Source organism: Manacus vitellinus, unplaced genomic scaffold (genome assembly GCF_001715985.3).
Source record: "Manacus vitellinus isolate BGI_N305 unplaced genomic scaffold, ASM171598v3 scaffold_37_pilon, whole genome shotgun sequence".
NCBI lineage: Eukaryota > Metazoa > Chordata > Aves > Passeriformes > Pipridae > Manacus > Manacus vitellinus.
The window spans coordinates 2,753,690-2,771,133 of NW_021940517.1; the positions used below are offsets into that span (position 1 = coordinate 2,753,690).

At 38.5% G+C, this 17,444-nt stretch overlaps 1 protein-coding gene across 4 annotated transcripts in view; it reads right to left on the minus strand.

Moving 5' to 3' along the window:
• Window positions 1–17,444, minus strand: part of RPS6KA2 (ribosomal protein S6 kinase A2) — a 258,165-nt gene that overhangs the window by 35,353 nt on the left and 205,368 nt on the right. For all 4 annotated transcript variants that reach the window (XM_029961600.1, XM_029961603.1, XM_029961602.1 and 1 more), the window contains 4 exons: window positions 16,690–16,760; window positions 15,768–15,856; window positions 9,287–9,351; window positions 1,421–1,523 (listed from right to left, as the gene is read on the minus strand). In XM_029961600.1, coding sequence (XP_029817460.1) covers window positions 1,421–1,523; window positions 9,287–9,351; window positions 15,768–15,856; window positions 16,690–16,760 — 328 coding nt within the window. The remainder of the gene's footprint in view (window positions 1–1,420; window positions 1,524–9,286; window positions 9,352–15,767; window positions 15,857–16,689; window positions 16,761–17,444) is intronic.

Sequence of the window (17,444 nt, forward strand, 5' to 3'; positions counted from 1 at the left end):
TTAATGCTTCTCTGCAAGTCAGTGAGACTTCCCAAAGCAGCACCAGAGACTGCACTTCTCTCCAGATCAGACTGATTTGCAGTCTCCAATATTTCAGAGAAATTAGTTCCTCTGAAATCTAAATGAAAGCTAAAAATCAGAGGATGGAAATGTCTGGTATCCAAATATCATTTGCTTCCATGCAGTGGGATAGGAACATCAGAACATGACCAACATATACTGGAGACAGGTGGATGTTCCAGTTGGACACGTATAAACCAGAGTGTAATATTTTTAGAGTTTGCATAAGTCAGCATGTCCTTGCCAGAAAAAAACTAGGAACCAATTGATAAAAGATTTAGAGTAGATACCGTTATTTCAAACTCCATGAAAGGAAGTTTGGGTCAGGCCTAGAATAGACATTAGGGCTAGTTTTAAGAAAAAAATGGTGTAGGTCATGATCAGTTTGAACAAAAACAACAGGAAATCTCAGCTGTGATTTACGTGCTATAATGTAGGTGTTTTTGTAATGGTCTTTCACTCTCACTGCAACACTTCTGGGGCAACTTGAAGGTTGGAGCTTGAGACCTTATACTTGGTTATTACAATGCTATGTGATATTTACAGTTCTTACCATCTTCAAAGTGTTTTACGAACAACAGCTAATTAAATTGTTATATTTTAGAATGCATAAATAAATACTTCTTTACACGGGAATATCACAGGCGGAAATGTAATGTAACTTATCCATATCTAGCAAGAGGAAATATAAGTGGGATTACCACTCTGACATTACCGGTATTCTTGCTTTCCACTAAAAGAGTGGAAAGATGGAGTTTTGTGCAACAATCACCTTCATATATAGTGCACAAAGTGTGATATTCCTATTAGGAGATGGAAGTTACATGAACAACATTCTCACTGCAAGCACTTTCTAAATATTGTGGGGCAAATTTCCTGTTGGCATAACCGTAACTCTGCTGATCTGAGAACTTGATGATTCTTCATTGCTGTTAACCACATACTAACTTCCAATAGTTCATAGTCTATGGGGTTTCATAATTAAATAAAACACCTATGAAATATATAATTATATACTGACTTGTAGAGATGCAAAGTTCTTTGAAGCTGAGGTAATTTTAAATAGTTTAATTCAGCTAGTGTAAGCAATGGTGAGGAATAAAATAGCAAATCAACAGTTACTTTTCCTTTTAAAAATGTGAAATCTGTGCTTCCTGGAGACAAATTAATGTGAAACTGGTGAAATGCTTATGGGCTTCTTCTCTTGGAAGTGCAAAGCAATCTTTGCTTCTTGCTGGATGTTGCCAAACCCTGTAACCCCACAGGTGATCTGACTTTAAGACCCCATTGAAACAGTAAGTGAAAGGAAGAATGAACTTACTAACTGAAAAGTTATATTACCATGTGCCACCTTACTAACCTGTGGGGGTTCGAGATGTGAACTCTGGATCAAAATGAAAGGTGTCTTCTGGTCGTCCCACTGCGGGCTTGAAAGGCGGCTTGATTTCTTTTCTGTACAGTTTCTACAAGGAGAAGAACAGGTCACAGTCAACATCAACGTGTACAACTTCACATAGACTCCCCCACTTTCTTTAGGGTGTCCTCTCTCAGCTCTGTGGTATCCTTGCAGGACTGACAGAACAGGATCTGGCTCCTGCTTGACAGGTTGGCTTAGAATCTTGCCCTGGATGGTCCCTCCACTTTTTAGCCACTGTAATCTGAAATATGAACACAAATGTTTCTAAGGAAAATTAAGCCCATAGACTGGCACAGTGTTCCAGCTGGGGCCTCTGGAAATTCACTGGTCTAAGGACAGGACTGGAATGTGCAATGGTAACATCAGGAAACAGGGTGACTTTAGTGGCACAGCACAGCACAGCACAGCAATGGCTATCAGCACAAAGAACCACTGGGAAGCTGTGACTGTTTTAGCATTTACTATTTGTGAAGAACTAGCAACATGTTTGACATGCTGCCAGACTAAGCTGAGCGACAGGCTTGGTTGCCTGGTCCTTACAACCTAAACAAGAGACTTGTTCCTTGGGCATATCTGGTAAAATGGAAGGGGACTAACAGCTGAGGATTAGATGAAATTCCCATCAAAATATGATAGGAAGATGCACAGTGGATGGGTGGGAAATCACATTGAAGGTTTAATGTGGCTTGAGCAGAGGAGCAAAACCAAGGAAAAACATAAAGAAGAGAGGAAGGTAAGCACTGCTAGGTGTGTGAGTTTCTGGGGGTGACGGAGGGGTCATGCAGGGGATCACCTAAGTAATAGGCACCATAAATTCATCCTAATACACTGCCTTTATTATGAGGGACTTCGTGGTCTCCTAATTCATGCTTTAAGAAATTCATTCTTTAATAAATTACTATACCATGCTCCTTTGCAAGCATATATAAACACACACACATACACACATTTTGAGAGATGAACAAACTCAGGTGCAGCATGTCTGGATCTGATCCAAAGCCTCAAGAGGTTGATGGAAAGAGCCTTTTGCATCATCTCTGCTTGAAATGGCCAAGATATTATGTTGATGGCAGCATGGGTAACAGAGCTTCAGTTTGACTCCCTGTCCCATGTTTTAGTCCCTAGACTGCATTTCCTTTCTAGCAATGCTTTTGTTCTCAGGTTTCAAAGGGCTGAATCAGTTGCCACAGACAGTTCCCCATAATTAACATGTCTGAGCATAAATATAACATTTCACCCAAACTTTCAAGTCATGATAAGAACTGGAGAGTTCATTTTATGACTGTTTGTAATATGCATTTTAAGGTTAGCTCTCGAAACAACTTCCTAATGAGCTAATTTTTCAAAATATTTAATGGAGATTAATAAATGCTTGTCCACCTCTTTGCATGCAGGATGATTCTTTTTAACTGTAGGTTTTGTGGTAAATTAACTTCTGTAATATAAAGCTTGTGGTCAAACCTAAGATATACACATATCACCATAATTTGAACTTGATTTTGCATTGATAAATAAAGGTTCTTGAAGCAGGAAATTCTGTAGCATAATATTAGCCTTAACAGAAAGGATATGTTTGTGGTTGATTCCTTGGAAAAATGAAATAGTGAGCCTGAATATAATAATTAATGACCATTTTCACCATAAAAAGTTTCTGCTTGGATAAAACTGCTCCGTATCTTCTGAGAGAAAAAGAGATGAATAACTGCTGAGAGCCACAATGGAAAGCCAGTCTTCCAAATAATTAAAAGCCAATTTCAATCTTAAGCAGGAAGTGTCCCTCATCAGCTGAAAAGTATCAACATAGCAATTAACATACATCTTTTTTTGTCTGCACAGAACTTTAAAAGAGAACTCAGCACCTACTGAAGGCTTTTCTACTGCTAGGATTTCACCCTGATAAAGCTATTTGCTTCCAGCTTCCCTTTATTTGTCTTAATTCACAACTGCAGTGCTTCTACCGCAGAAAGCAATATGGTCACATTCACGTGCTTCCTCCCTGAATTAAGTGTACTGCTTATTCCTGTGAGGTCCAAAACTTGGAAAGTGTTTTAGAGCTGTGCATCATTCAGGAACTGCATTCTCTTTTATTATCATAACCATATTCTCTCTGGCCTCTTAATTCCTTCACCCATCTGTAGTTTCCTAAGTGCTGTTGGAGCTACATTTGTATTTGGAATCCCTAACTCATATCCTCCACTACTAGGGAGGGATTTAAGATTCTCATGAGTCACACGCCATCTAAAGATGTGTAATCACGAAGTTGCTTTCTGGGAGGGGATGAAAACAAAGAAGTTGCTTGTGCAAATGAAAGACACTTCTGAGCACAACCCAGATGACTCCCTTTTCCATTTCCTTTTCCATTTGTGATAGAAATTATTTCTGGCATTTCTGACTAGACAATGGAACAGTAAAAGGTAAACTGCCTAAAACTTTTTTGCCCCAAGCTCTTGAATCGGGTAACTAAATGGCATCATCAAGGAAAAGCAGAGCAGTGTCATCTATGGCCTTCTCCATCCCAAACTAGCTCCAGTTCTCTGAGTGAACCACAACAACCAAAGCCAAATCACTAAACCAAGGCAGCCCAACACAGTTAAACATGAAGGCCTGCTGCAGGCAGAATGCCTCTTCCTTTAAAAACCTGCATCCTATAGACTGCAAAACACAATGTGAAACAAGCTGATCTAAGAAAACAGTAAGAATCACAGCCATTGTTTTCTACATACAGAGAAAAAATCATTTGGAGGATTTGAGATCCTTCTGGATTTTTCAAAAGTATTTCTAATTTTAGGAAACATATTAACCTATTATCCCTTACCATGGTCCCAAAACTATTCAGGGCTGATGTATCTTGACCTTGATCTCTTCCAGCAGAAACCAACCAGGGTGGCAAATGACATAGCAAGTTAAATTTCAAATCTTGTCTTCAACCATTTCTATCATGCTGTCACATAACTTCTGTTAAAGTTTAAACAATTATGTGCTCTCCAAGTCATGGTGATACTGGTACTGTATGCAAAAGTCACTGTGAATTCTGTTATCCATTTAAATGGGAACAGAGTCCTAGTTTTCTCAGTTTAAATCCCAGTTTTTATATCCAAATTATTGTTTTGGATCTTATTAGGCATTCAAAAGAGACTTTGGATATGTAAGTGCTAACTGGAGCATTTAAATTTCAGATTGGGTGCTTAAGATCATTATATGTGTGTTATTTTGCACAAGTATAAGAAGCTGAAGATTTTTTTTCCTTCCACATTGTTTACACATCCATAAAGGAGAATTGCATTCCTTAACCCTTAATGTTTTCTTGAGAATGTGACTTCTTTCTCTTTCCCAGTAAAGAATAATGTCCTACATCCCATCCCCCTTTTTTTTAATTGGTCGCAGCATTGACTTAGCACAGAAAAATGTGACTGACAGATATCAGGAATCATACAGAGTTGTCAGATCCAGAGGCTGTGCTGAGGGAGTGCATAATCCACAAAACAAGGAAGATGAACTCCAAGGTGTGAAAGTACTGATTTAGATATTCACACCTGAATACATATCCATGCTTCTGTCTACTTATCAACCCCTCACATCCTTCTGAGACTTTGATAATCAGTACCTTCAGATTAATAATACTTACGAATTAACTAGAAAACAGTTCTACACAAGCTTGAGAAACTATGAGCTTCTATCAACTCCCTTTCTGATTTCAGATAGAAACATTTTTATTTGAAATAATTAATTTTTCTCCGGGTCCCAGTGACCTTTTCTTAAAATATGTTGCCAGATCTCTAATATGAGCTTCATCTGAACACCTCCTCAGGCAGAACTCAAATAATACACCTAGTCTAGTAACAAAATGCTGCAACATTTTGTGGTTTTTTCTTCTAATTGATAAGCAGTTAATTTTTCATCATCTTTAAAAAAATGCACTCCTAAAAAACCCATTAAGAGATGTAAATGCTTTACATGTGCCTGGTAAATATCAAGAAGAAGAAAAATGGTTTAATTTAATTAAAAACTATTTAGTAATTTCCTCAATTGAGTTTCTTTGATCAAGAATTGAATTATTCCTTAGACAACTTCTAGAAATAGAAAGATGCTACCCTCCACAGTGATGCACTTGTAGTGTCAGAATAAACTCCCTTGCTACATATACCTGTCATGGAAAATCCAATGAGCAGACAAAAGGATGAACTACATTCTAAAATGCTTGTCCTCTCCTAGATTAATGGCTCAATGTTATTGCGTGCAAACAATAAAAAAGATAGCAGAATTCAAACCTTGGGGTTAATTTTTGCAGTTGGTAAAACCTGTAATTAATTCATGCTTTCAGTTTAGTTTGATCTCTGATTAGTATTGAAGGAAAAAGAACTTGATTCCACTTTCTTCTCATTCCTTTCCTCAGCTGTATTTTACAGTTTATTTCCTAGCATGTCATTTGCTCTGGTTCCAATTTAGCCTGTCATCCAAACAAAAACTACTGTTTATAGCCCACTCCTTCAACTGCAGTCTCCAAAAAGGGATTTCATTTTTCATTTTCAATGGAAAACCAGAAATGCATCATGCATGACCTGCAAAGAAGAAGCAGTAATAAAAAAAAAACAGGAACCAGACTGTGCTTTCTCAGAGCCAGTGGTTGAAACTATCTGAGGTCAAGTCGGTTTGGGTCTGCTTCTCTCAGGAAGAAAAGGGGGTGCAAGGTTAGTAAGCAGGTAAAACTGCCAAGGAGTTGGGCATCTAGCCTCCTTCCTGAGAGTCCCAGCCTTGATCACAAAAGACAGTCCATTCATTTAACAACAGATTTACTGAATTTGCATCACAGTGCCTACTAAATGCCTCAGAGCAGTAAGACTGATATTTGCAGAAATCTTCATGTATTTTTCACCCTGTAAAGTGGGAATTTAGGACTTTATTATGGGGTGACAACAGCTGTAAAAATGAGACTCTTACAGAGATTAGCTCATGCCAAAATTTAAATCTGGGCATAAAAACTCTGTGTCAGATTGTCCACAGTTCATTTAGTACAGAAGTTAACCAGAAGTTAAACCTAGGGTGACTAGAGATTTTGCTGAAGAATGGCACTCTGGAACATGAGAACGACATCTGCGAAAGGCCAGGAGGAGGAGGGTTGTTCTCTGGCCACAGTCATGTTTTCCAGGATGATATTTACTGCCTCTGCACAGAGTGGTCATGCGCTATCAGCACTGATGTGCTTGGCAGCAGCGTCTGCAGCAGTGTAACAGGGGCCATTTTTACACTGTGTATGTTGTTTCCACTGTGTTCGCTGCCTTCATGCAAACCAGACACTATATCTGGTTGTGTCTGTTTAAAGACAGTGAAAGATAGGAAATAGCTGCACCAACAGGTAAACACATTCAAACCCCAAGAGAACAGCTCTGAAAATACTCTGAAATGGTGGTCCGAGTCATATGTTTCCATCTGTGATTCTACTGACTTCATCACTGCAATATCTAGACTTCACACACAACTTAGAAAGAATAAGCTAACTCATTTCTGTTTTGAATCTCTTCTTAAAATTAGAAGATGCAACTTGGCGGTTTGTTCCTGATTATCATGTCACTTTTGCAGGAAAAATCATGCTTAAAAAAAAGTCCTGTTTCATACTGCATTTCCAGCAGACACTAACCCATTCTGACCCTTCATGATAAGGGAGCTTTTGATGAAGGATCAAAAGCTGAAATTTTCTGTGCTGTCAGTCACAGTAGTCCTATCATAGCTGCCAACGTAGTACAAAAGTTCTCCAAAAGAGCTTGCTTCTTGGTCTCTGAGGTCTTTATATTACCAAGGCATAAAGTAAATTAACATTTCTGTCCTGCCTCAACAGCTTTGTTTGCTGACTGCCTGCAAATTGATGTGAGAGATTCTGTATACATTAGAGGAGAACAAAATGAGGGCATCAGGGACTCTTTTCCTGCAACCATATAGAGATCAGCCATAAACATCTGTGTCTGATCCATTTCTGTTCTCTCTTCTCTGACCCTGTTCCCTTTCTGTCCATGGAGAACATGTTAACAGTTGGTTGGATGATCACTGTTAAGTCAAAGTCCTGGCTTCAGCTCAGGGCCAGGCTGGCTCACATTGCTCTCAAATATATACAGTACTGTAGCTGCTGTAATGAGATAAGCCTCCCAAGATCTCCATGAGTGACTGGAAAAATTAGCTTTAATGGGAAGTCCTGGGCAGCAGTTTGAGAATAGCTCTGCCAAACACATTCATGTGTTTTTATCAGAATTTATCTTAAGAACTGCATCAATGTGACCTGTTACACTAGCATTTATGAGCTAACACATTAAATACTGAAGAGACATAACAACCATATCACAGGTTGGATAAAATTAAACTAGAAAATGCTAGAGGATGTGGCAAACAGGAGCTCTGATGTACTGGTAGCTGTTCAGAGCAAGAATGAAAAATGTTTGCTTCCAGGTTTGTTTAAAAATAAATTGATTTGAACAAATAGGACGCTGAAAATGTGAGATTTAACCTCTTACATGTCTAAATCAAGTATGTAGCTAATCTCTACCACCAGCTTTATGAGCTGTAGCTGATAGCAATAAAAGAAATCCTTGTTTACCATTCTGTTAATCACCTCTGACATGTCTTATTTGAACCATGCTTCATTTGATCAAATGTTTGCTGTTCCAATTTTGAGTGCTGATGTTAAAATAATAGCTCACCTCAATCAAACATCAAACACTTGTAAGAGGAGCTGACATTTCCAGTTCTGGCTGGTTGACTTGTATGCTCAGAGGTGTAAAATCACACTTTTGAAAATCTATCTATTTTGGGGGCTTTCTATGGCCCCCACTGCAACCTAGTGGATGGGGTAGATACTGTCCTATGGTCACTTAGGATGATAAGAATGGGTTAGCAAAGCTATCCTGTTGGAAGATTTATGATTCTTCTAGCATAAAGCAGCACAACCTGCTGTACAGCCTGTTGTACTGGCTCTGTGGACGCCCAGGCAGTCCCAGTAGCACCATGTTGTGTTTGGGAAAAGAGAGAGCCTGGAGGTCTTGGAGCTCCTTGGAGCTACTGTTGGCAAGCATGTAGAAGCAGACCTGGGGCTGCTCTAAATAATTACAAGAGAGAAAAGAATTCCTGAAGGTCCCTGATATAGGAAAGAATAAAACTAGCCTTTAGTCCAGCATGCCCAACTGAGTGAGAAGGGACAAGTAGTTCAATATGGAATGTAAAAGCAAAACAATGGAGGGACCTAGAGCATCAGATTGATTCCCTATGAAATATCTCTTTCAAACCCAGTCCTTTGCCTCTGTTTTCTTTTACAACTGAATACTATAGGAATTATTTCATTTAAAGCTACTCATTTTCACTCCATCCAGCTCCCAGAATCGAAGTCTCATGTTTATTAGAGCTGAATGCGGAAATTATTCTGCAGAATGCTGCAAATAGCCTCAGGTAGTATAATGATTAGACAGACTATCAGATAAAACAGAGACAAGAAGTTAGAAAAAAACCTGCAATGATGAAAGCAGCTTTCTATTCCTTTCATTCGTGGAAAGGAAAATGATTCATTTTATGATTCTATATATATATGTGAACAAACATATATATATAGAATCATAAAATCATTTAGATTGGAAAAGACCTTTAAGACCAGCGAGTTCAACTATAAACCCACCACTGCCAAGTATGTATGCAAGAGAGATACAGGCACCCACTGAATGGGCTCTAGCTCCTGTGTTCTCTGCGTTAGAGAATGCCTTTTTTCGTAAGCATGGCAGTTTGTCTTCACAAAATTTAGCTAAGAAAAAAAAATTATAAAAGAATTCCACTTACGTTCCAGTCTATAGTAACAAAGAAAGGATGACGTTTAATTTCTTCCACTCCATCAAATCCAGCACCTGGCAAGAGAATGAAAGAATCAAAATGAAGTAATGCTTAGAAGAGTACTGCATGACATCTCTTCTTCTGTCTTCCTCCCCATCCCAGCTTTTCTTCTGACAAAGTCAGAGTTACCACATAAACATTTCTTCTAGTCAAGGAACCCTGGGCAGTACAACTGTCATAACAGCATAAACTACCAAAAATACAGACAAGGGCACTTCATTAATGAGAATCTGATGGCTGAGGGTTTTTACTTTTCTCTAATTGAGGATGATGTCAAGGCTGAATAGCTGCACATTCAAGCTTTGAATGAGACATGGGATTTTAGGCACAGCAGAGCACATGCACCAGCGAGGTCAGGAGAGGCCTCAAGACATCCTCATACTCTGGCAAGGCTACAGCTGCTCCCTGCCACCAGCAGCAGCTCTTCTATGTGCACCGACTTTCAGATCTTGACTAGCTACCCCTTCTTCACAGGCAAAGAAAGCTGCACTACAAATAAGTACAGATTCAAAATACCAAAAAGCTCCAAATGATTTGACATAAGCCATGGTTTTAGGTTCCCCCTTTTCAAATATTGTCTTCAAATTCCTCTGAGTACCAAAATCATCACTCTCAGTGTTATGTTTCCTTCAGTATTAAATTTCTGTTACATTGCTATAGGAATTGGAGGGAAAGTCCTCTGAGATTGGGTAAGAAACCTAATTTCTTCATTACTTTTGCCTTATGTCTTCACTGAAGATTGCCTTTTTTTATTCCTTTACCTCAATTTATTTGCTTCAGTGCCATCAGAAAACCCAAGAGGTGCTCAGTAATAATTAAACAACTGTCAGAGATTTAGAATGCCATTTATCGAGTTGATTTGACTTTATTAATAACACCCTTGATTTTCATTTCAAAGAGAATTATCACCTGGAAGCAAAGTCTTTGCACTGCAATTTTGGAATCAGTCCCTGAAAGGTACCCAGCATACTTCTTTACAAGCATTCTGAGCATCCCTGAATCCCAAAAGGACCTGGGATTCATAAGCACCTTGCAAGGGGCACTCAAACACCTCAGATGATTCAGCCTTTTATCCGCAGTATTTGTACTTTCAGAAGATCAACATTACAAACAGCTTTACAAAGGTCTCGTCAACTGAAGCTTTTGTAAATGTGATGTCTGCTCTCCTTGTGTACAAGACATTATCAGTGTTTGCCAAAACGCAATGATCTGGAATGGCTTCCTACAGCCTGCTTAACAGTCACTGATGAATGGATACAGAAAGCAAACATAACAGGCAGGATTGTCTGCAGGCCCGCTGGGTAATAATGGAAGAGAGATGATCTGATTACTTCCTGGTAATCTTTCAGTATAGACAAATGTAAGCAATGTACATGAGGATAAACAATCCTAGCCCGCCATACAAAATTACATGCTCAGAGGTGATCAGCCCCACTGAGGACTGTGGGTTATGGCAGACAGTTTTACGCAAAGACAGCATGAAATCAAATCTTAGAAAGAGAACAGAGGACAAAAGGGAGAATATCACTGCATTGTCACTGTGTATATCTGTTGTACGCCTACAACTGTGCTATGGATGTTGACACACTAACCTATAAGAGGGTATACTTACGAAAAAGAGGAAAAATCAAAGAAAGTTAACAAGGAATGGTATGGAATGATTGAATACGTCAGGAATTTTCTATCTGGAAACAGGTGACCAAGGAGGTTTACAACAGGTTATTAAATGATGCTAGCAGGAATCAGGTTCAGAAGAACCTGAAGATGCTTTGTCAGGAAACAAACAGCTGTGTGATGTGGAATTACTTGGAAAAGATGATGCAGTTCAAAATATTTATATGGGTTGATGGGTAGGCCAGGAAGTGTGTTGAAAAGAAATCTATTGAAGATTACTTCAACAAACCACAAGAGGTTCAGGAAACTCCTTGCTTGACCTTAAAGCAGCAGTAGGGTGGGAGAAAATTTGGGTGAAGTAACACATATGTTTACCCTATTCTTACTTGTCCCTATGCAGCTGTTTATGGTACTGAACCAGAAAATACTGAGTCTTAGTCTAAGACTTCTATGACTTCCCTAGCATGTTTTTTTCAATGCAAAGTCTAAAGTCTACACTAGATTCCCTCGGCAAATTCCTTCTGATTTTAGCAATGCCAACAGAAACACGAAACTGACAGTTACTTGGAAGAGAATTACATTAAGCAACTCTTCAGAGAAGAAATATCTGTGAAAAATGTTCTGCGTTCAGTGGAGGTAACTGGAAACTTTGCAATGTGCAGTTGGTGTTCTTAACCATGCAAAGATGAAACCCAAGTGCCAAACTGATTTTGAAGGACTGGGATAAATGATCAGACACTAAGACACTGTTAGCACATCCTAGACTGAGGATAACTGCTAATGCATTCAATTTTCTCTCCTCTGTCCCTTCCCCATGGTTTTATCTTTTTCCTCTTGTTTAGGCTAATGCACACATTGTGTGATGGGAATGACACGCTTTTTTCAGATGATCTATTTGAAAGCTACACTTTTTCCTACTGTTGTTGTTGTTCCTTTTTCCACAAAACCACAGAAATCGGGAGCAAGACAAAAGCCCACCCATAGCTACTTCTCTTAGTGGGAGGCTGCAATGTGCAGTAAGGAATACAGCATGCAGTTGAGGCAGGCATTTGTTTGAAAAATTTGCATTTCCCACTTGGGGCCACTTCAGAGCTCTGGCTCAGAAGGAATACATTGTTAAGTGTAAAGACTTGACTCCATTTCTGTTTAACTTAGTATATTAAAGAGATTTAGGATGATAATAGCTTAATTTTGTAAAGAGTGAAGGACTTCCAATTCCTAGCAACTAATTTTACACTGTGGGGAAGGTTCATCACTTCCTGCAGTTTTTCCCCACCATGAGATCTGCCCGCATAGCCCACGAGTCCTTCTTGCCCACTTGCAGGCAGCAGTGTGTGGCCTGGTTCTTGCCTCAAATGGAGGATGGAAGTGGCCCAAGGATATGTTCAGGGACATCTCTGGAAGCCCGAAGGGGCAACCCTGACGCTGCTGCAAAAGTCCATGGGAGAAATTAAGTATCAATGCTTTTGGTGGAGTCTCTCTGGATTTGCTCAGCATGTTTCAGCCATTCATCTACCATCTGCAAATCTAAAGTGGTACTGAAAAGAGATGTGCTTTCTTGGAGAAAAGAGAAGCACCAGAGAGGTCATGACTGGAAAGTCCTGTTTCATGGAGATGGACATTTCTTGGCACAGAGATGGGTATTTAGCAAATGTCTGAAGCGCAGCATGGGATGGCACACTGCATAACTGCAAACCTTTCACCCTCCGTTAGGTTTTTAGTGGCTTTGGGGTTTTGAACTTCAATGTAGTAATAAAACCTATCAGTAAAGAATAATCAGTACAATCAAACCTACTGCCTGCAAATACTCATGTGTCATGCAGGCCCATGAGGGTTCGAGAAGATAAGTAATTCTTTCAGATCAACTTGGCAATTTAAACATATTATAGAGTGCAAGGATTTATACAAAAGCAGCTTCACATTAATAAGCAAGAACTTGGTTATCTAAGATTTTTGTCATGCCTGTAATAAAAGCACCTGCAAATAGTAAGAGTGGAATTTTTTTTAATTGGTTTTGATTGTTGAATCAGTATGGACAACATGAGCCTTGAAATATGTTAAGGGGAGAAAGGGAGACCTATGAAATTTGAAAGTTGATTATCTGGATATCCAAAATCATCAGAAAGAGTTTCCAGATTTTTAGTTTCAGGTAGTAAAATTTTAGTGTCTCCACAGCTTCAGAATGGTTTTAGTGGGCTACATTTTTTGAAATACTTTTCTAAGGTTTACAAGAGACTGTACAGTCACTCTGACAAAGGTGAAAGCTGGTTTTTGTTTAAACTCATCATCGTATAAAGTTAAAAGCCAAGGTTTTCTATGTGCTAAAGCAGAATGTATCTTCTCTGAGAACATGGGATCAAGAAAATAATAACTACTTCCTTGGCTTTTACTCTGAACCAACTGGCATATGCTTTTATTTCAAACTTTCTTGGCCAAGCTTCTCAGTTATAAGGACTCTGACCCCTTATACTTCTCAGCAGCTTAGGAAGTTCTTTAAATGCTTTTACATTTATTTACCTACCTGAGAAGATCCAGGCTTAGGGCAAGTCCCTTGCCTAAGTTCCTGGCAATGTAATGAACTAACATCTTCACCACTGAGATGCCTACTCCTTGTTTGCCTGGGTATTCCTGTTAGCTTGTTTTAAGATTTAAAATTATGGTTATCCATAATCTGAAATTTGTTGTACTTAGAGCACTACTACCAAAACAGGGCTATACAGACTATTTGTACAGCAAAGTTTATAGGCTCAGAAAAGAAAAGACAGTGTCCAAAACAAGGGATACCAAAGGAAGACTTTACATTCCTTAAAAATTTGTCATAAGCATTAATATGGACACAGACTTAAAACTAGGTAAACTGGATTACTAAATTCCTCCTCTGTCTTGTCTATCTTGCTTCAACTCTAATATTTTTTCCATTAACAATCCAAAATGAAGTTTCAAAGCAAAATTTCAGAATACATCATCCATCTTTACTTCCATTTGTTAAGATACCAAAGTCAAATGGCAAAATGCAAAATGGCAGCAAGAATAAAGTTATTTTTGAAGCTTAGCATTTTTCATCTTGTCAATGCTAAAAATTGGATTTTGGAACTAAATACACTTTCCAGATTCCTAAACTTCTGTAGCAATGGCTGAAAACAAGTGTTTGATCCATAATATGGTTCGTTTATTTTAGCATACTTCATTAATTTTCCAAAGATTTTTCAAAACAGGAGGTCTAAGCCTACATTTCTTTTACTATTATTCCTTTCCCAGAAAAAGCTAAAATCCACAAAGTGGAAGTAGTCCTTTATCTACTGATTTCTGTTCAGTATTTAGGCCAATCATTTAAGCTTTCCTTCTTTTATTATCAACAAATCTGTTTCCATTGTCCTTTATGCTCATTCTCAACCAGTGAAAACAGAGAGTGCCCTCAGGAGCTTTTCACCACTATCCCTGAAATGTAAAGATCTATTTTTCTGTTACTCTTTGAGATTTTATTTCTTTGGATGCTGTGTTATAAATATTTTCTTTCTTTCTCCAAGCCTTCCCTGTATTTCAGTGAACCTTGGATTTTAAAACCTTGACCCCTGGCAATTCCCCATTATTAACAGGGAGATGATATAGGAGCTAGAATTGTTATGGCTAAAACTAAGTAACTTTGATTATTTTAGTAAGTAGCTTTTTATTAAAGGACTGGTATCCAGAAACTCCTGCTGACTTCACTGGAGCCCCATTTTGGATGGATAGCAAATTGTGGGAATCCACAAAATGAGCAGAGCAGAACAAAACCAAGAGATGGAGTCAGGGAGGAAATAGCAGAAAGGAACAGAGGTAGGGAGTGGGAAAAAGTTTATATTTGCTGCAGCACCTTATTTTTCTGAACAGAGATTAAACCCAGAAATCCCAATACTCTATTTTTTTCCTAATGTCAAACAAATTACTTGAGAGCAATTGAAACCTGCTGAGAAAATGTGTTTTTCCACTCTCATGTCTACAGCATATCAGACTGCAAGAGCTACCATTTAGGTCAAGAGGTAAAACCTCTTGGGCACATTCCCTCTGCAGGCCATGTGCCATCCCCTCAGGAGGAGAGGGGCCACAGCAGCACGCTGAAGGACTGCCTCTCCGTTCCCACCCAGCACTGTGCTTGGCCAGGTTGTCAACTCGTCCCTGTGTGGAGCAAGGACAAAATCTGCAATGAAAGTCATGCAACAGGCATTGTCCATGACCTCATCAAATGCAATTAATTTCTTAATAAAACTCTTAAACAAGTGTACAGACATAAGAAACATTATCCAATACATACTTCTCGTTTATCACAATTTAAATAGGATTATTAATAAAGGGTGAAGAGACATTAGTAAAAAGGCCATGATACATTTAGGATAATAAAGATGAAAGCCTATTGTGAGAATGCTCCCAGCTCACAGAATATAACAGGATTGAAACACATTTGAGAATAGCAAAGATGAAACCTCAGATTTGCAGCTAAATTATACAGATTTTAAAACACACTTGTTTCTCAGTTCCCTATAGTATCATATTCAGCAGTTATCTTAAATCCTCCAAAAAAAAAAGCTGGCAGTTTATTCTCCCTCTTTACCAAAAAAATGAAATAAAAATTAATATCATGTTTTAAATTCCAGTGCTTTGCCTGTGTTCTTTGCAAATTTCTCTAGCAATGCTCAAGGTTCATTGTGCTCTGGGAAGGAATGAAAATGCAACATAATGAAGAGGATAACTATCAGAAAAGATGTGCTGAGAGAAATGATCACTACCTGATGAGGCAGAATGCACATAACAAATGCCCCGATCAAATGCACATACATACCTAATCTGTTGGAGGGGTTCCTTTTGAAGAGGGCTCGAAGCAGGCTCTGGGCTTCTATGCTCAAGAACTGTGGCATTCCCAGCTTGGCTCTGAAAGAACACAACACTTGAAAAGAAAATATATTTTTCAAGATTTTTTTTCCATCCTGCTGTGTCTGAAAAGGTGGAATTGTAGTAGTTAGGATGGGCAGACACGTGAAATCAGTGTAAAAAAGACTACCTAAGCATAATGCAACACAGAGCAAGGACTTGATCTTGTTCTGCTGAAGGTGAGGAAGGTTTTACCACTGACTTTACTAGAGGTAGAGCAAATTTGATGAATCTCATAAAACCTTTTGCAATCTAAATAGATTTTTGCAATCTATATAGAATTTTTTCACTTTTTTAGCTTGCTGGAATAAATTTGGGAATCAAGAGGAATTTAAACAACCAAACCTAATGAAAGCAATTGTACTACACCATATACTGTTTAAAGAGCATAAAACTTTTCTCTTGGCCATTCACTGCTACAGAAAAAAAAATGTAATACTGAAGAAAGCTCAGCTTCAAATTCATGTGTCTGCACTTAACATCAAATGAATAGGAAATCTGCAAGGGAAAATATTTGAAACTCAGCAACAACAAAATATAAAGCGTCCTGCAGTAATTTGACTGTTCCCACATTTTATGGATATTGACATTATTAGAGAAAGTAAGATAGATTCCTTTTGTAAGGCCCTCTCAGTAATTCACTTCCTACTATTTATTCTGAAAGTAGTTCACATACTCTGAAAGAGTCACATATATGTGACTTACCAAATTCATGCCTTACATAGCTTTGAAATCTAGATGCACAATACCCTTCATATACTTGGGATCTATAGACTCTCCAGAGGGTAGAGTTAACTCAGAGTTAGAAGAATGAAACCAGTTTCAATACTCACTTGAGAATGAGTGCCATTGTCTCCTTTCTGTCTTTTCCCTGGAAGGGTAATGATCCTGTCAGCATCTCAAACTGTGGAGTAACAAAAAAATGGTAAATCAAATGGGCGTTCAGGTGGTCTTGCGTGGCTGATAGACACATCCACCTTTTATTTTCAGCACAACTGAAAACTTTAGGAAACAAAATGGTCCAATAGGCTGTGCTTCAGAAAAAAATGACACAGCAAGATTGGATTATGCAGAATGAGACTGTTTAATTTGAGAGTCTTGTTACAAACTCTTTACACTGATACTTGGGATCAGGTTTTGGTATGTTTGGGAAGAAGTGTCATATACACTGTTTTCATGAGCATCTGTTTTATGATAATGCTGGAAATGAGATATTTGTCTGGAGGGACCCTTAGTCTGCATGGGTATGGCTGTTCTTAGGTGTTTGGCACAGACTGTTGTCCATGAAAAATGGGTTCAACATTTTAAGTTGAAGTTTAAGTTCAACATCGTTTTCAGTTGAGTCAAACCACCTTTTTGATTGCATATTTGCACCACTCAGAAATGCTTCTGCTATATTTTGCAGGAGAAACAAGAATAAACCCCGCATTCTCAAGGCGCTTGAGTGTGCTTCTTCTCTCCTGCTTTGATTCCCCGGCTGTATTCAGTGACGAATTTTGCAAGTGTCACATTTACCTAAACTCAAATCTCAAAGCAAAACTCAACAATCATCATCAATTATTTGCCTAATACATGCATGAAAACATCA